Source organism: Podarcis tiliguerta (assembly GCF_965153285.1).
Source record: "Podarcis tiliguerta genome assembly, chromosome: 17".
Lineage (NCBI taxonomy): Eukaryota > Metazoa > Chordata > Lepidosauria > Squamata > Lacertidae > Podarcis > Podarcis tiliguerta.
The window spans coordinates 12,806,643-12,826,449 of record NC_139550.1 but is presented as its reverse complement, the minus strand read 5'-3'; the positions used below and the strand labels follow the sequence as shown (position 1 = coordinate 12,826,449).

At 44.8% G+C, this 19,807-nt stretch overlaps 1 protein-coding gene and 1 long non-coding RNA gene across 11 annotated transcripts in view; one reads left to right on the top strand and one right to left on the bottom strand.

The window, feature by feature from the left end:
- The window catches only part of LOC310668040, a 1,372,673-nt gene that overhangs the window by 177,360 nt on the left and 1,175,506 nt on the right, over positions 1-19,807 (top strand). The window lies entirely within an intron of this gene.
- Positions 1-19,807, bottom strand: part of ZNF462 (zinc finger protein 462) — a 136,699-nt gene that overhangs the window by 14,502 nt on the left and 102,390 nt on the right. For all 10 annotated transcript variants that reach the window (XM_083419185.1, XM_083419188.1, XM_083419187.1 and 7 more), the window contains one exon: positions 1,781-2,036. In XM_083419185.1, coding sequence (XP_083275311.1) covers positions 1,781-2,036 — 256 coding nt within the window. The remainder of the gene's footprint in view (positions 1-1,780; positions 2,037-19,807) is intronic.

Genomic DNA, 19,807 nt, shown 5'->3' with positions numbered 1-19,807 from the left:
TGCATCAAAATGTAATATGGAACAAATAGCCCATGCACCTGTTTTTAAGAATAGACACAAACAGGTTTTGGTACATATGAATAAACATCCATACTTCTTGCACCCCTGAATTTTCGTATTTTCTCCCCAGTGCATACGAACTTTTATGACCAGTCTCAGAAGTAATTCCAGACAGAACACAGCATTGCAAATTATACTGTTGGTTTGCAACCTGCAATGCATTAGGACTTTAATAATCCACAATGTTGCTTGTGGTACTGTAATACTACAGATTGGACTAATCTCCAGTGAAATAATGGCCATCGAGTGTTTACTGGCAAGCAGACCAGAAATGTCCAGTGAATGGCAAAACCTCAACTGACACAGGGGCTTTAGACATTTGAAAAGGGGGGGGGGGGGATGAAGGAATAACAAATGCTTTGTGTTTCCTATTTCCTACAACTCTGTTCATATACAAAACACAACTTTTCTGCTTCCCCATGTGATAATAATACTAAGCCTACATATAGCATATTGTTTTAATTATTCAAATTAATAAATTTTCAGAACTTATATATGTACACCACTCAAGACAATTAATTTTTATTCGAGAGGTTTATTGAATTTTAATTTTAATGAATTTGTTCATGATTATCGTGGATTTTGTTTTATGGTTAATGCTCCTCCTCCCTGGGCTCCTCCAGCAGAAAGGGCAGGACAGAAAAACAATTAATAAAAACAACAGCAATGCACTCTAATTCCAAAATCTGTGTTTCAAGAGAAACTGCACATTTTTGATGGAAGGAAATGTGGCCTCTGGGAGAATAAGACTGGAAACAGATGTGAAGCAACAAGAGGCAAGAAACAACTTGGCCCAGCCCATTCCCCAAACTGAGGCTCCAATCCCATACTCCCTTACCTGGGAATAAGCCCCACCAAACTCAGTGAGACTAACTGTGGAGCAAAACATATATACCTACAGTAACTCCAACACAGATTTAGGCATAAAGGTAAAGGGACCCCTGACCATTAGGTCCAGTCGTGGCCGACTCTGGGGTTATGGCGCTCATCTCGCTTTACTGGCCGAGGGAGCCGGCATACAGGTCATGTGGCCAGCATGACTAAGCCGCTTCTGGCAAACCAGAGCGGTACCTATTTATCTACTTGCACTTTGACGCGCTTTCGAACTGCTAGGTTGGCAGGAGCTGGGACCGAGCAACGGGAGCTCACCCTGCCGCGGGGATTCGAACCGCCGACCTTCTGATCAGCAAGCCCTAGGCTCTGTGGTTTAACCCACAGCACCACACACGTCCCTATAGATTTAGGCATACTTACCAGCTAAACAGAATGGGCCAAAATATGGCCAAATCTGTGCTGGAATTAGGTCTTACACTGCTCCCATTTTGATTTCCCATCATGTTGGGGACAAAGGGCTTCCTACTTTTTAACATAACATTTGCAGGATTTTGCAGTGCGCGGTACACCTGCAGCTGTATGCATGTCTAATTTTACACCAGCAAGATTTGCCCTATGATTTAGAGTTCGTGGTTTGTCTGGGAGAGCTAAACCATGAACCTGAGTTTGGATGACGTACTAAGCCAAACCAAACCATGGCTCAGAGCAGCACAACACACCTGCAGAACAACTGAGGAGGAACAAAGCAGCTACCCGGGAACATGCACATTCATGTGCTCACACTACGCCATGGTTTGGCTCAGCGTGACAAGTTGAACGAGGCCTATGCATTTCACCACAAAAGTCCACCGAAGTTGTAAGAAAACTCTTTTGTACAAATACTTACTTAAAGCCTGTGTAAAAGGAGCAATCTTTACACTTGAAGAGCTTCTTCCCTCCATGTTTGTCACGGTAATGACGGCGAATGCTCTGGATGTAGCCCGAAGAGAATTCACAAAATTCACAGTTAAGGATGGCTTCAGTTTTCTGGTCTGCTCCGGAAAGCGGGACGGGGCTAATGTTGTTATTGTTCCTTGCCAGAGCTGCTGACTGGTAGTGGTTCAATTGCTGTTGGACATCTGGGGGTTCCGAGTAGGAAGAATCTGTTGGGGGGCAAATTGAAGAGATGGGTAACGCCAACCTGTTGAATAAGCACAATGGAACTAAGAGATCCTACCTGGGATGGCCAGGAGCTGGATTCCTCTTGATGGAGATGGGGGCTCTGTGCCTGAAGGGGGACGGTGTTCAGGTACAGTCCCCAAAAGCGCTACTACTGGAAGAATCTGTGGGGCCGGGGCCAGCCCCATGGCCTAAGAATGTACCACTGTCACCCTCTCTCTCCAAGCAGACTCCACTGTCAAAGGCCTGAACCTCACCTGCTCTGAACCTTTGTGTCCAAGACCTCACCTTGTCTTACATCCCTGTTGAGCCTTGCTACACTGCAGAGTGGGAGAGATCTGAGCAAAGTCACCTAAGGGTTGGGGAGTAGGGCACCATAAGGCAAAAGGTAAAGGCAAAGGACCCCTTGACCATTACGTCCAGTCAAAGACGACTATGGGGTTGCGGCTCTCATCTCGCTTTCAGGCCGAGGGAGCTGGCGTTTGTCCACAGACAGCTTTCTGGGTCCTGTAGCCAGCATGACTAAACCGCTTCTGGTGCAACTGGACACCGTGACATAAACAGAGTGCATGGAAACACCATTTACCTTCCCGTAGCAGTGGTACCTATTTATCTACTTGCATTGGTATGCTTTCAAACTGCTAGGCTGGCAGGAGCTGGGACAGAGAAATGGGAGCTCACCCCATCATGGGGATTCAAACTGCCGGCCTTCTGATCAGCAAGCCCAAGAGGCTCAGTGGTTTAGACCACAGTACCACCTGCATCCCATAAACAGGTGGATGACACCCTCCTCTGCTTTCCTTTCTCATCAATGGTTTTATTTTTATCATATGGCTCTGTCAGTTGCCCAGACATATAATTTAGTCACTTATATTTGTTTTAAAAGTTCTATTGATTTCATTTGAGTTTTAATTTGGATGGTTTCACTTCTTAAACATTGGCTTGGGGGTTTTAGCTGTGTTTGATCTACAACTTCATTTCTAGGCTGTTTGGAGACCTTTTTTGATCAGGGGGTTTATAAACCTTCTAAATAAAGCAATCACAATAAAACCAATCCTTTAAATGAATAAAAGCTTTGTATCTTGCTCAATTTCAATGAAACCAAAGTGAGACACGCAAGCATTTTGTGCTGCAAGTTTGTCCTTCCTGGCTGCCTGGTTCAACATGGGCATAAGTAGTCACTTACTTACAGCACCGAGAAAGGACTTGCATTGGGGAATGAGATTCGCGTACAGTCGTACCTTGGAAATCGAACGGAAGTCCATTCCAAAACGTTCGGAAACCTCCTGCAGCCAATTGGAAGCCGCGGAAGATGTTCGGGTTCTGGTTCGCAAACCGGAACACGCACTTCCGGGTTTGCAATGTTCGGGAGCAAAAACATCCGTATACCAAGGCATTCGGGATCCAAGGTACGACTGTATTTATTAAGCATCACAGATAGAACTTGCACGTCATGTTAACTCAAAAAATTCCCCCCCCCAATGGATACAGTTCACACATTTGGGTGACGTTCATCAGGTTATGAGAGCTCAAGCATTTGAACACAAGCCCCTGAGAGTACCAGGTGTGTCTCAACCAACAATGGTTGGTCACAGCTATAAGTAAAAATGCACTTACGGCTAGGGCAACATGAAGAGAACTTTTGTTGTTATGCACGACCTAAAAGGACATAGCTGCAGAGTCTTTGCTCAATTTCTACCTAATGAATACTACCCCCTAACTCACTGGCCGCTTTCACACATAACAATAGACCCGACTTTTTGGCTTATCACAGTGTGAATGGGCAGCACACAATTGCATGCTGTCCAATCACTCTTCTCCTGGTATGAGTGGGATAACCAAGCCAGCAAGCTTTGCCTGCCCATTGCATTCAAATCAAGCCAAGATATTTTGTTGGCTTTTTGACTGTGCGGCTTGTAAGGCGGTAGCAAACAGCCCTTGGTTCATTCATAAGAATTTCTGGTTTGTTTATCCTGCTTACACAAGGAGAGAAGCAGAGGAAGCAACTGAACACCATTCATGCTCAATCACAGTAAGTAAGAAAGTCTGCTTGCCATTAACGTGTTAACACAGCCAGTAAGTCTTTCAAACTTATTCTTGAAGGCGGGTAGAGGAGCAAAACGTGAAGTTACAAATTGCTCCAGCATCTACTCTTATAAATAAATTACTATTGTACAATTGGAATTGCTTAAATTTGATTGTGAAATATAGTTGTTTTTTTGGGGGGGGGGGGAGAAATCCCAGAGACTATGAGCCTAATAAAAACTTTCAAGTTTGAAAGATGCAATACAGTGCAGAAGAGAAGCAGATTAAATTACCACAAATCTTCCTCCTTTTTATTATAACGCATAAAGTACACCAGAACAATACATTGGACATAAATATAGCCACATCCGTTTACATACTGTCTAAAGCTGTTGATTTGAATGAATGTAATTTTTAATGGAGAAAATAGAGGGGAAACTTAATCCACCCTGAAATTTGATCATCAGATTACTGTATTTTTTGCTCCATAAGACTCACTTTTTCCCTCCTAAAAAGTAAGGGGAAATGTCTGTGCGTCTTATGGAGCGAATGCAGGCTGCACAGCTATCACAGAAACCAGAACAGCAAGAGGGATTGCTGCTTTCACTGTGCAGCCATCCCTCTTGCTGTTCTGGCTTCTGAGATTCAGAATATTTTTTTCCTTGTTTTCCTCCTCCAAAAACTAGGTGCGTCTTGTGGTCTTGTGCGTCTTATAGAGCGAAAAATACGGTACTTCGTGAAAGCTGAAAACGAGTCATGGAACAATATGAGGAAGGGGAGGGGAAGCCAACCTGTGTCTGAGGTCTATGGAAAGAAGGGATATTTGAAAGATTCCAGATCTCACTAAAGGGAATGTCCAATCGCGTAAATTGCTTTCTCAAGTTTGGTACAATGGGGGTGGGGAGCCCACACACAAAACTAAAGTTCAGCGGACACAAAATGCCATTAACATGAGAAGCCAGAGCTGTGTGACTGGCAGGAAAAGCAGAGGCACGGATGACAACTTCTGCATCAGGGGTCTTGAACTCCTGTTTCGAATGTGGAGATTAGAGATTCACAGGTTTTGTCCACAGAACTCTCCATCGTTTGTCAAAGGCAGATTAATATAATCCTGGTGATAAAAGGCTCTTAATTAAAAATGCAGGGGGGAGGAAGAAGAAAGGGGGGGGTGTTAAAACTCTACACCTGAGGCAATGGAGGACTAACTCCCCCAAAGCGATGCTAACAATTCAACCAATCAATAACGACAGCCAGAAGGCAGGAAACACTACATAGCCAATGAAAAAGCATTTTCATGATTATGATTTATTGTTTTGCTGGGGTGGGGTGGGAGTGAACAACAAAAGTCCCAAACAATAATAAAAGCAACAGCTGAACAGGAGACTTCCTGTCTTGCAGCATTTATTCTTCAAGCCTTATATAATATATATGGTGAACACTATGTGGTCAAAGCTAAATGCCTGACTAGAATAGCCGAATTATGCAGATGTTTGCAAATGCGTTTTGGTTAGATTCACCTAGATGTTCCCTTTCAAACACACAGCATCCAAAGCACATGTTTAAAAGACTTTTATACCACTTTAAACAATTAAGGAATCCTGGGAACTGCGGTTAGTTAAGGGTGCTGAGAATTGTAGCTCTGTGAGGGGTCTCCTCCTAACTGAAGAAGAAGAAGAAGAAGAAGAAGAAGAAGAAGAAGAAGAAGAAGAAGAGTTTGGATTTGATATCCCGCCTTTCACTCCCTTTAAGGAGTCTCAAAGCGGCTAACATTCTCCTTTCCCTTCCTCCCCCACAACAAACACTCTGCGAGGTGAGTGGGGCTGAGAGACTGTGACTGGCCCAAGGTCACCCAGCAGCTGCATGTGGAGGAGCGGAGACGCGAACCCGGTTCCCCAGATTACGAGACTACTGCTCTTAACCACTACACCACACTGGCTCTCAAAGCATATTGCAGTTCTCAGGATTCATTGGGAGAACCAATGGTGGTTTTCTGAAACAGGGCTGTGAAGAACACAGTAATATTTCCAAGACGATCCAAAGATAGATCTTTTAACCAGATCTCCTTTGGTAAAAGATTTTAATACATTACTTTTCTCCCTAGAGCTTGCTACTGGGTATTCCTACTGCTTCCTTTACACGGAGATAGAGAGAGATGTGAAGTTTAACCCTGGTCTTTTGCACATAACACACAGTCTGGTAGGTAAAGCTGCAACAAATAAATAAATGAAACACAGCTTAGAAGAAATTTTCGCTTCCAGCTGAAAAGGAAAAAGGGAGCAGTAGAAAGATCAATGTTTTTATCTGGAGAATTGGAAAGGAAGGAAATACAAAGCTAATTTGTATTTCTCATGTTCAGTGTGCATTTTTTGTCAGTTTATATTTTCAACTCCAATTCGGGGAATATATACGATCAGACGGCAACTGGATACTTGGAACAGTGAACCACCCCCAGATTTGCAAATACCATTTCCTCCCACAAGGCTGTCTGCGTTCATGGCTAACTTTTTTTATAGTCCTCTCTGGCACCCTTAGTCGCCTCTCACACTTTGCTTCTTTAATTTTAATAATATTATTATTTTTTTGATAGAAAGTAATCAGTACTGATATACAGATGTGAGTTTGCTACTTGTTAAATAATAAGACTTAAAACGACAAGATTTTTCACAAGTACCTTTCTGTGATAAAAGTTCCTAAGTTTATATAGAAGCAAAATACTTGTTTTTGAGGCCACATGCTAGAACAGTCTTTCAATTATTTTCCGGGGGAGCTTTCAATATTATTACTTTTTAAATGGAATTTATGTTTTAATCTATTTTTCGAATGGCTTTAGGTGTCCTCTGTGCAGCAGAGAACGTGGTATAAATGCTATGATAAATTAAAGCAAGCAAGCAAGCAAACAAACAAACCTTGGCAGGGGGGAGAAAGAGAAATACTACTACTCTGCTGATTCTTGAGAAAACATTTAATTAAAATATGCTCTATTCTAATTCAGACTTTCTGTAAGCCTTGGCTCAATGGTCAGGGATGATGGAAGCTGTAGACTGAAAGTACAGTGGTGCCCCGCAAGACGAATGCCCCGCAAGACGGAAAACCCGCTAGACGAAAGGGTTTTCCGTTTTTCAATGCGCTTCGCAGGACGAATTTCTCTATGGGCTTGCTTCGCAAGATGAAAATGTCTTGCGATTCTTGCAATTTTTTTTCGCTCCCCACCCCCTTTTTCTAAGGCACTAAGCTGCTAATAGCCTTTTAGCAGCTAATCCGCTAATCCCTTAAACCTTTAATAGCCGCTAAACCGCTAATAGCGCTAATCCGCTAATAGGGTTGCTTCGCAAGACGAAAAAACCGCTAGACGAAGAGACTCGCGGAACGGATTCTTTTCGTCTTGCGAGGCACCACTGTATATAGAATAGGCCTGGGTCATATATTGATATGCCGTCCAAAACTGGTTTGAAGTCCATATCGTGATATTGGTTTCATAATTTTTGACTTAGCAATATACACGATGGGTGTTTGTGTCTCCGCTATGCAAAACTCAAAACGTGGGGGAAATGGGGAAGCCAGCGAATTCTTCTCTCGATTTCTGCAGCCCTTGTTAACTCTGCCAGTTCAGCTCTCCCCTTCTGCTCACAAGAGCAGGTGCTGGCATAAACCACGATGCGGGGAAAACCACGAAGCCAGCCAGTGCCTCTACATAGCTCCATCCTTATTCCAGACATCGTGATTTGAAAACCTGATACAGTGGTACCTCTGGTTACGTACTTAATTCATTCTGGAGGTCCGTTCTTAACCTGAAACTATTCTTAACCTGAAGCACCACTTTAGCTAATGGGGCCTCCCTCCACCGCCATGCGATTTCTGTTCTCATCCTGAAGCAAAGTTCTTAACCTGAGGTACTATTTCTGGGCTAGCGGAGTCTGGAACCTGAAGCGCATGTAACCCGAGGTACCACTGTATTGCTCTGCCCTGCTGTTCGCCTCAACATAGTAGTTCCACCCTTATTTCAGACATCGTGATACATCAGTATATCGTGCTCTTCAGTGCCAGATTTACGTATAAGCTAAACAAGCTATAGCTTAGGGCCACACTCTCTTGGGGACCCCCCAAAAAATTTAAAGGAAACAAAAACTGGATGCACATTTCCAAAATATAAGATAAAAAACAAATAAAATAAAACCTACATACAGCAACAGTGTTTTGTGTCGTGTAGGTTCCTATAATGTAAGTAATGGGCCCTGCCTGCTAGCCGGCTCCCTAAAATATCACTGGTTTGCTCGTTTCTATATATATAGGGTGCCTACATTCTGCATGTGCAAATGGTTTTAGATACCAAATAGGTCCATAAATTACCATATAGCATATATTCAACACAAAAACAGTGACAATTTGTTGTTGACAAAGGACAGCTGGACATATAAAGGGCCGTATGACCTTTAGTAGCTCAGGGCCTCATCAAACCTAAATCTGGCCCTGGTGATATAGGTTGTGATGCTGGAAACCAGATATTGCCCAGCCCTAATCTAGATGGCAGGGATGCGGGTGGCGCTGTGGGTTAAACCACAGAGCCTAGGACTCGCCGATCAGAAGGTCGGCAGTTCGAATCCCTGCAACAGGGTGAGCTGCTGTTGCTCGGTCCCTGATCCTGCCAACCTAGCCGTTCGAAAGCACATCAAAGTGCAAGTAGATAAATAGGTACCGCTCCAGCAGGAAGGTAAACGGCATTTCCGTGCGCTGCTCTGGTTCGCCAGAAGCAGCTTAGTCATGCTGGCCACATGACCCAGAAGCTGTACACAGGCTCCCTTGGCCAATAAAGAGAAATGAGCGTCGCAACCCCAGAGTCGGCCACGACTGGACCTAATGGTCAGGGGTCCCTTTACCTTTAATCTAGATGGCACCAAATTGGGTACCTACCCCTGTGCTACACACCAATCTGGCTCCTCAAAGCCATGTCCTTTTGGATCTTTGCCTTTGAAATCAGAACACATGCAATGGGAGAGGCCAAGCATGCGTTACGAAAGACTATCGTACAAACGTAACAAAACAATGCTGAAATAAAATGTAATCAATGAGAGATTTCAATCTTATTTTAAAGAAAGTTATTTCTCCGCTGATGTGGACTATAATCAGCAGGCATCAACCTCTGCCCCAGTGGCTGTGCCAGCGTCTTTTCTGCTAAATGTGTCTCCAGCACTTCACAGCATGTGCCAATAGACCTTGCAAGAGCATGGCAAGGCACCTAAAATAATTAACACAAGCCTGAGTTATCTTAATTATATGTTACTGGCAGCATGATTTGGGATATTTGGGGGGGGGGGGTCAGTGGCGGGGAGGGAAAGGTTGGTATATAAGACCAGTAGCAACTGAGGAAGGCAAGGGCTAGGACAGCCAACAACGACAACAACAACAGCGGCCAAAATAAACCTTGCTGGATGCAACTTAGTTTGTCTCTCTCCTGGCAGAGATTCCACTGATCAGAAGTGGCAGCTCCTCGCGCCCGGCCCATCTCCCTCCCCAAACAAGCAGGACAAGAGGCGCCTGGCAGGTGGCTGATGGGATGCCACAAATGCATGGCAAGCCTCTGAGGTGTCTTGGCAGGCTGCCATGTCATGTGGCTGTTCCTCCATCCCAGAGGAACCTTGGTTTACAGATTTCCAAAGAGGGCGCTGGAAAACGCCGTCGCCTGCAATGCAGATTCCAAGATACTTGTAATTCTTGTTCTTTAGAGTCCAGTACCCAAGAGGTTTTGTCATCCACTGCGTCACCTTGAGTTGTGGCTTCTACAGGTTACCAAAAATATATCAAAGATCACCAAACCTTTGACCTAGGAAATGTATGGTCAAAAGAAGTAGTTACACAATGCAGTTTTCTTAAGAGTAGGGGGAAAGGGCGGCACAGCCCAAACGGTGAAGGAGGACTCCAAGAAGGATGAAAATCTCTAAATGCTCATAGCTAGCATAGGTAGCTACAGACCCTTAATGTCCAAACCAAGGTGGGTAAGAAGTCAGGGCCAGTGCTGGACATATAGCAGGGTCAGGGCAGCATTGCTGTATGCTTACATTGTGTAATGGTTCTAGGGGTTGCTTGTGCGTAAGCTTGTGCCAACGTCTGGATGGGTTGCCTGAGTGAACCTTTCCTGTCCGGGCAGCCACTCGCCCGTGACCGTCTCAATCGCTGGCAGAATCCGTCAGTGGGCGTTTCTTAAACTTCTTCCAGCAAAGAAGCTCTTTGACGCCTAGTCTTCTCCTACTCTATCTGCGCAAAAGCCTTCTGCGCAAGGAGGGCATGGGCAGCGGAGGACCCCTTCTCTCCTTGCTGGTCCCCGGCAGGGAGTCATGGGATCGCCTCGCTGATTCCCCCATCTCCCCCCTTTCTCCACTGGAGCTACGCTGATTCTCTCCCCCAGAAGATGGGCTGCCTCTCCCACTCCCGGGATGCTCTCTGGGATCCCTTCGGAGCTTGCTCTCTCCCTTGGACACTGATGGCAGTTCCCTGACACATTGTTGACAAAATGTCAACAAAAATATCAACTAGACATTCCGTTTTGCTGACTGCACCCTTGGTTTGGGATGCGGGTGGTGCTGTGGGTTAAACCATAGAGCCTAGGGCTTGCCGATCAGAAGGTCGGCGGTTCGAATCCCCGCGACTGGGTGAACTCCCATTGCTCGGTCCCAGCTCCTGCCAACCTAGCAGTTCGAAAGCACGTCAAAATGCAAGTAGATAAATAGGCGGGAAGGTAAACAGCGTTTACGTGTGCTGCTCTGGTTTCGCCAGAAGCGGCTTAGTCATGCTGGCCACATGACCCGGAAAAACTATCTGCGGACAAACGCCGGCTCCCTCGGCCTGTAAAACGAGGTGAGCGCCGCAACCCCAGAGTCTTTCGCCACTGGACTTATCTGTCAGGGATCTTTTACTTTTAATCTTGGTTTAAGAAGTCATTTGGCTCCTAGCTTCTATATCTGAGTTTCTAACGCTGCCAAGTGAGCACAAACCCATCCACCATGTACCAGTGCTGTACATAACACAAAAGCAGCAACAGTTTGTGTTCTCGGAGTCCTAAGAGGGGGGGATAAATTAATAACGATTGCTTACTAAGTTAAGTTCAAAAGTCAGCAGAGCATGAGTGCATGAGAAAAGAGACAGAAAGAGAGAACAATTACCATTTCCCCAACTTCAGTCTACAGCCACAACTCCTGCTGTACCACCTGAGAAGCATCGTGGGCTGCAGTTGTTTGTTGTGATCCCCACATTTGTAAGCGGACTGGGATTAAGTTACATATATGGATCAAAGCAATCAAGACTTCCGACTGCAAATTTCACATGGTCAGATACACAAACACAGAGAGCAGGGCTGGGTGTGATTATGGTGGCTGGGTTGTGGAAATAGCTGGGCTTAATTCACTGCGAAGCGATTAACCAAGTGCAGATAAAAGGAAATGAAAAACAACGCAGCCCTCAGACTTCCCACACGCTTCAGCAAGCTGAGCAACATGGGTCACCTGCCTTGAACCCCACCCTTGTTTTCTTCCCCTACTCGCCCTCCCAAGTTTGAGAGCCCTCACCCTAAAGCGACACGTTAAATAGCAATGAGAAATGTCTGGCAGGAGTACAGGAAAGCAGGTAGGTAAGGAAGCAAGAGTTCAAGAGCACTTCAGATTTGCTCATTCCATGCTCCACAGATAGAGGGGGAGGCACTTGAAAGGAGGCGACGAGCAAAACAAAGGGAGAAATGGAGAAAATAGTATAGGAAGGTATTATAATAGGCCACATAGCTATGCCTCTTGCCCTTGGTTAGCGCCTTCATTTTCAGGTGAGGGTGACCGGGTAGATGTAAGCCCTTGAACTGACCAAGGCTGAAAAGCCAACAGCATTGGTTGTGCCTGCTCATTAACAGGTAAAAAAGGTCCAGTCTGTCAGCATCGCCCTTGAGCCAGTGCCACCGATTGGACTCATCCACTTCAGCCCAACTGGGCCAGGCGAGCTGGGGTAGCACTTCCAGAGACCACCTTGTGCACAGGAACAGGTCTAAGTGCTGTGGACTCACAACTCAGAGTTGTGAGCACCAGATTCACTCCCGAAGACAGTCGTTGCACAGCAGAGCGTAAACCACTCGGAGAACAGCTCTGTAGAATAACTACTTTTATTCTATCTACAACTATCATACAAACTATATACAGAGCTAAATGGAGAAGTTGAACTGCACTGAGCGTCTGCAGCTGCTCTTAGCAGCAACCTTATCTATACAGAGATAACACTCTCTCTCTCTAACACTCAGTCTCTCTCTTTGATGTAAGGCTGGAGCGGAATAAGTAGTGAGCAGAAACCGCCCCCCTCCTCTCTGGAGAATCAGCAGAGAACACCAGCAGATTCTTGGAATGGGAGGGGTGAAATCTCCTCATCGCGGCCAACTCTGGGGTTGCGGTGCTCATCTCGCTTTATTGGCCAAGGGAGCCGGTGTACAGCTTCCGGGTCATGTGGCCAGCATGACTAAGCCGCTTCTGGCGAAACCAGAGCAGCGCACGGAAACGCCATTTACCTTCCCGCCAGAGTGGTACCTATTTATCTACTTGCACTTTGACGTGCTTTCAAACTTCTAGGTGGGCAGGATCTGGGACCAAGCAACGGGAGCTCACCCCGTCGCGGGGATTCAAACCGCCGACTTTCTGATTGGCAAGTCCTAGGCTCTGTGGTTTAACCCACAGCGCCACCCACGTCCCTTTTAACAGGTATATAGTTATTAACTTATGAACTGCCTGTGTAGCCAACTTCTTACTGCAGCTGAAAGGTAACCAAGAAGTCGAGATGTAATTAAAGAGCAATGTTTACATGGTGGCCGGCAGGACTGGGGGTGTTGCAGCAGCCCCCTTCCACTAATATTCCAGCAACTGGCTTGCTGTTACCTTGCTTTGGCTGTTAAAGACAAAACAGGAGGAGCCATTTTTGGTCCTGCCCCACACCAGCGACCCCCTCTTCCCAAGAGCTGCAGATTCATCCTTCAAAAGCATCGGTACCTTGTTTGGGGGAAACAAATGAACATTTGTGGAACGGCGCTCCCCTGCTGCTTGCTGCATGTGCATAATCGTGATGATGAGAGACTAAAGTACAGTGGTACCTCGGGTTAAGAACTTAATTCGTTCCGGAGGTCCGTTCCTAACCTGAAACTGTTCTTAACCTGAGACACTACTTTAGCTAATGGGGCCTCCCACTGCTGCTGCCATGCGATTTCTGTTCTCATCCTGAAGCAAAGTTCTTAACCCGAGGTACTCTTTCTGGGTTAGCGGAGTCTGTAACCTGAAGCATCTGTAACCCAAGGTACCACTGTAGTGGGAAATGATATACAGTGGTACCTTGGTTTACGAACTTAATCCGTTCCAGAAGTCCATTCTTAAACCAAAACCATTCTTAAACCGAGGCGCATTTTCCCTAATGAGCCCTCCCACCACCGGCGCCCTTCCACCCGTTCAGCTTCTGTTCTTAGACCAAGGTAAAGTTCTCAAACCAATACACTATTTCCGGTTTTGCGGAGTTTGTAAACCAAATAGTTCTTAAACCGGACTGTTCTTAAACCGAGGTACCACTGTATAATGAAATGAAAAGGGTGTTTAAAATAACCATTGTAAAAAACACCAAAAACCCAGAAGCTTTTCTTTTGAGAATTATAGGGACAGAATTATCTAAAATGTATAGGAACTTATTTATTTATGCTACTACAGCAGCTAGAATGCTACTCGCCCCAAAATGGAAAGAAGCAGAAGTCCCAGCAAAGGAAGAATGGATGAAAAAACTTATGGGAACATGCAGAAATGGTAAACTTACTGGAAGTAAAAAAAACAAACAACAACCCCAAGGTAACAAACTTCTTTAAATAAAAGAATAGAAATGGTTTATTGAATATTTACAGATAAATTATAAACAGATAAGATCATTGGCAGGACTGTTGTAATAACCTGCAGTTTTGTAAGAGTATATATTTAAAGCAGATGAATAAATGAGCAAATTAAGTTAATGTAGGGGATATTAAAAATAAATGTAAGGAAATGTAAGAAAGAGGGGGAAGGAAGTCAAGTTTTGAAATGCAGAAATGATTGTAAAATTAATGAAATGTTTAAATTTGAAAAGTATAAATAAAATTTGAAAAATAACTAAATAAAATAGTGCAATTCTCTTAAGCTTTTTTAAAAAAGAAATGTCACAAAGCCTATATCTCAAGGGGTAGCCTACCTGGTGTCACATATTGGGTTTTGTGTGTGTGTGTTTATGGGGGTACACGCACAAGAAGAACATGGGAATGAATGAAATATGCAAGGCAAACCTGCTGTGGGCAATCTGAAGCTGAACGACAAACCCAATCTATCCATCTGGAAGGACACAGCCTCCAAGTTTTAAACACTTATAAAAGGAGCCTGGGGCAGACATCAAAAGACAGTGTAAATGAAGGTTTGTCATAAAAGCTCAGAGCACTGAAGGAAATGCAGCTACCATTCTGGAGTATATATATTCCACTCTCTTTTTGTGGCCACCAAGAAATTATACAACAGCCTACCAAGGCAGGATCTGGAATCCTTTGATCAGCTCTGGCTACTTAAATAAAAAATATTGAAAGGATATACTATACAGAAGGGACCACAGAGGGCAACAAGAAGATGTAGGCTGTGGGAATGTTAGCTGTTGAAAAAGGGTGAAGGGTGTTATCCATGCTCCTTTGAAACTTTTTAATCTTCCTCCCCCTTTGAATTATAAACGTGTGCAGGTCTGAATGGATTACAGAGGACAAACGCTGTACAACTTCTTATACAAGGGTCAAACTCACTTAGAAGGGAAATGAAATTAATCTGAAAAAAAAAGTTAAAACGAATTCAAAAGGCACCTGACCCCAGGTAAAGGGACCCCTGACAAATAAGTCCAGTCACGAACAACTCTGGGGTTGCAGTGCTCATATCGCTTTAAAGGCCAAGGGAGCCGGCATTTGTCCGCTTCTGTAGACAGTTTTTCTGGGTCATGTGGCCAGCATGACTAAGCTGGTTCTGGAGGAAGCTGCTTCCTGCCTGAGCGGTACCTATTTATCTACTTGCAATGGTGTGCTTTCGAACTGCTAGGTTGGCAGGAGCTGGGACCCAGCAATGGGAGCTCACCTCGTCATGCGGATTCGAACCACCGACCTTTCAATCGGCAAGCCCAAGCAGCACAGTGGTTTAACCCACAGTGCCACCCGCGTCCCATATATATACACACACACACACACACACACACACACATATACATACACACACACACACACACCTATAAAAGCTTACAGTGCAATAGATCATAAGTTATAAATATACAGTGGTGCCTCGCAAGACGAAAAGAATCCGTTCCACGAGTCTTTTCGTCTTGCGGTTTTTTCGTCTTGCGAAGCAAGCCCATTAGCGGATTAGCGCTATTAGCAGTTTAAGGGCTATTAACGGCTATTAAAGGCTTAAGGGATTAGCGGATTAGCTGCTAAAAGGCTATTAGCAGCTTAGCGCTTTAGAAAAAGGGGTTGGGGAGCGGGAAAAAACTCAAAAATCGCAAGACATTTTCGTCTTGCGAAGCAAGCCCATAGAGAAATTCGTCCTGCGAAGCACCTCTGAAAACAGAAAACCCTTTCGTCTTGCGGGTTTTCCGTCTTGCGAGGCATTCGTCTTGCGGGGCACCACTGTTACTGGAGTTATCGATATAAACCTACAGAAAGAGAGGGAAAGAACTGAAATTTGGGAGTTGATCAGGAAAGCACCTGACCCTCAAAGTCTGTGCACCCTTCTACCCTCAAAGTCTGTGCACGACAGTGTGCAACTGCGCACATGCTCCCAAGTATTCAGAACAACCCCAAATATAGGAAGAAGACCTTACAGTAGCGTGTGTGGAAAAACCTGCATTATGGTACTGAAAGCATTGGCCGGCCGAACTACTTTATTCCACTGCTTCTGGTGTGTGCTTAAACTTCTCGCTCTGAAATTAATGGGAAATTAAAGCACTCAACTTCAGCTGTGCCACAGCCAATATTTCCTTATCTTTCTTGGGTCCATGCTGAGAAAACACAACATCAATAAGTGAAGCAGAATGGAAGGGCATAATCCTCTAGATCTGACAGCTCGCCCTCTTGCTTCTTCATTTACTCCCACCTCAAATATGTTCTAACATGTGTGCACCCACTGCTCTTTTTGCCTACAAAAATATAGGAGTTTTGTCAGCGTATCCCTGGGGATGCCGAGTGATCAGCTAAGACACCACAGGAAGTGAGGGATAAGCAGAAATGAAGGTTAAGAGGAAACAGCATCTCTTTTCTGCCAAGAGGCAGAGATAACCTGGAACTCCCTCCCTAACTTATTTCACACATTCATTTGTTTGTACTGCAGCCAAGCTAATAAAGATGTTTACCACCATTCAATTTCCCAATTTCCACAGCCAGTTTAGTCTCATTTATATCATCAAAAGATGGGGGGAATGACAGCCTCTCTATCTCATGCTACCAAGGTGGTGTGTCACTTCCTAGAAACTCTTCTCTCATAGTTCTGTTCTACATTACAGTCGTACCTTGGAAGTCAAACGGAATCCGTTCGACTTCCAAAACGTTTGAAAACCAAACTGCAGCTTCTGATTGGCTGCAGGAAGCTCCTGCAGCCAATCAGAAGCCACGGAAGCCTCATCCGACGTTCGGGTTCCAAAAGAATGTTTGCAAACCGGAACAGTCACTTCTGGGTTTGCGGCGTCCGGGATCCAAGATACGACTGTATACTTTGACGCTTTTGAAATATGGTGCTGGAGGAGACTCTTGAGAGTCCCATGGACTGCAAGAAGATCAAACGCATCCATTCTTAAGGAAATCAGCCCTGAGTGCTCACTGGAAGGACAGATTGTGAAGCTGAGACTCCAGTACTTTGGCCACCTCATGAGAAGAGAAGACTCCCTGGGAAAGACCCTGATGCTGGGAAAGATGGAGGGCACAAGGAGAAGGGGACGGCAGAGGACGAGATGGTTAGACAGTGTTCTCGAAGCTACAAACATGAGTCTGACCAAACTGCGGGAGGCAGTGGAAGACAGGAGTGCCTGGTGTGCTCTGGTCCATGGGGTCACGAAGAGTCGGACACGACTGAACGACTAAACAACAACAACAAAGCTCTGCTCAAGTAAGAGGAAGCTTTTACTTGTTATTTTTTGCTGGTGCTGCAGCTTCCTCTCCCGATCTCACTGCTAGAGTTCAGAAGACTAACACAATCAACATGGCCCTGTGAGCTTCAGAGCATCATTTAGACAGGGGCTGGCTTTGTGGGTTTACTTTGTGAGAGCTAATCTGTTGTTGTTGTTGTTGTTTTGAAGTCAATCAAATGAAGCTGAATGCAAAATGGTGGCTCAAGTAGTGGAGACAGTTGCCCACTGTACCTTATGATTCATGCACTGGGATGGCCCTCTTATACAAGCACAAATCAACATTTGCGTCGCTGCAAACCAGAGATTCTAATAATCTAATTCTATTTGGCAGAGGGGAGCTTTTGCTCTTGTTGATCTTGTTAAAGAACTGGGAGTCAAAAATGTATTGCTGACCTAGTGTACATCACCTAGTTATTTGTGGATCCAGAATTGGCCTCCACAGTCACTGACGGACTCACTGTTAAAACCGTGTTTATGGAAGCCATAGCCTTACTCGGCTATGAGTCATGGCCAAAGAAGAAAGAAGAAGACATCAACTAGTCTTTAACCAGTAGATCTTATCTACCTTCTGCCCACCCCAAACCAAAAAAGGAGCAGGTTTTCAGCAACCACTCAGAAAACTGGACCTCGGCAGAAAAGTTATATCCTGTGTCTCTTGATCTTTGGCACCAACACAGCAAAAGCCTCCTTATCTTCACAATGAGACAGAGGAAAAGGGATACGAAACCTATGAGATAACTAAGAACACATCCCCAATTAAGAGGTTGCTGTGACATCAACAGCAGGTTATGCAAGTGTCCTATTGCTTCTTTATCTGATAGTGTTTACATGGATTTTCTCTCCAAATAATTTATATATTAACCAATATCCAATTCTTAAACTCCATGGGGTGTTGCTAATTGTTTTCCTTTTAGCATAAAAGCATTTCAGCACTGCAGATAACATTATGCCTAGGAATTTCTGTTTGCTATCCCACTAAAAAAACGTATGAGCGAAGGAAGTATATATGTATATATCGCTTTCCTTGTGTTTGCATGTGCAGCATGTGAGCATTTATGCTTTTACCTAGTAGCTACTGTGAACTTTGAACTAAGGCAGGTTTCTAGGAGTCTGCTGCCGCCTGGCAGTGGTACCTTGGTTTAAGAGCAGCTTAGTTTATGAACTACTTGGATTAAGAACGCTGCAAACCCTGATGTAGGTGTTTTGGTTTGTGAGCTTTGCCTTGGAAGCAGAACATGTTTCGCTTCCTGTTGAGTGTGTTTCATTTGTAAACTGAGTCCCCCGCTGCTATGGGAAAGCACACCTTGGTTTAAGAATGCTTTGGTTTAAGAACCGACTTCCGGAACAGATTAAGTTCGTAAACCAAGGTACCACCGTATAGTATTCATTCAATCAGAAACACTGAAGAATTTTACAAGCAATGTTTACCAGTTCCAAATAATAGGTTCAGTTTTGGGGTACTGTGAAGCTACATGATGGAGATATGAGAACCCTATTATATAGGAAACCTACTGACTTGCTCGCTCCCAGCTTTTTATTCTCAATGAAAATATTGTGTGGAGTTGGGGTGGGGATTTGCTGCTCCTTGCGCTAGCTGAGAGGAACAAGGTATGCTCACTTCAGTCAGCCAGAGGAGGAGGAGGAGGAGGAGGAGGAGGAGGATTTATTATTTATAAATTTCCCCAGCCACTCTGGGCGGCTCCCAACAGAATAACAACAACAACAACCACCACTAAAACTTCCCTAAACAGGGTGCCTTTAGATGTATTCTAAAAGTCAGATAGTTGTTTATTTCCTTGACATCTGATGGGAGGGCGTTCCACAGGGTGAGCGCCACTACTGAGAAAGCCCTCTGCCTGGTCCCCTGTAACTTCACTTCTCATAGGGAGGGGACCGCCAGAAGGCCCTTGGAGCTGGACCTCATTGTCCGGGCTGAATGATGGGGGTGGAGATGCTCCTTCAGGTATACTGGGCTGAGGCTGTTTAGGGCTTTAAAGGTCAGCACCAACACTTTGAATTGTGCTTGTTGAATCCACTGTCTCTAGTCAAGGTTAGTTCTTCTGGGCTGCTGCCTTCTGTTTCTCAGTATTCCCTGGCAACGGGGGGAATTGCAGCTGCATCGACTCATGTTTTGAGATGAAGAGCAGAAGACAGGGAGATGCACCCCAATATTTTCCTGCCCCAGTAGAGCTCCAAGCAGTTTCCCATAGTGGAGACCTTAAAAACCTTTTACAATGACCTTCCAAGTCTAGAGGGGATTTTAATGGCCAAGGTGTGCAGAGTTCTTAGGCAGTTGTGTGGAGAAAACAGAGCTCCACGAAAAAAGCTTTCACCTCAGCCAAGTTCTGCTGAGTCACAGCAGACACTTTTCATCTCAGCCTCCTCCTGATGCAGTGGTTCTTGATAAAGGAAAACCTCAAGTGTCTAAGGAGAGAAATAATAGATGGTCCCGGGTGTTGCAGTAAATTATCGAAGTGTGTTGTGAGAGCTTGGGATAGAGTCTATTTTTGTTGCCATCGGCTGGCTTTTCCCTTCCTTTTCTCGGGCACTCCGGAAAGAAAAATAA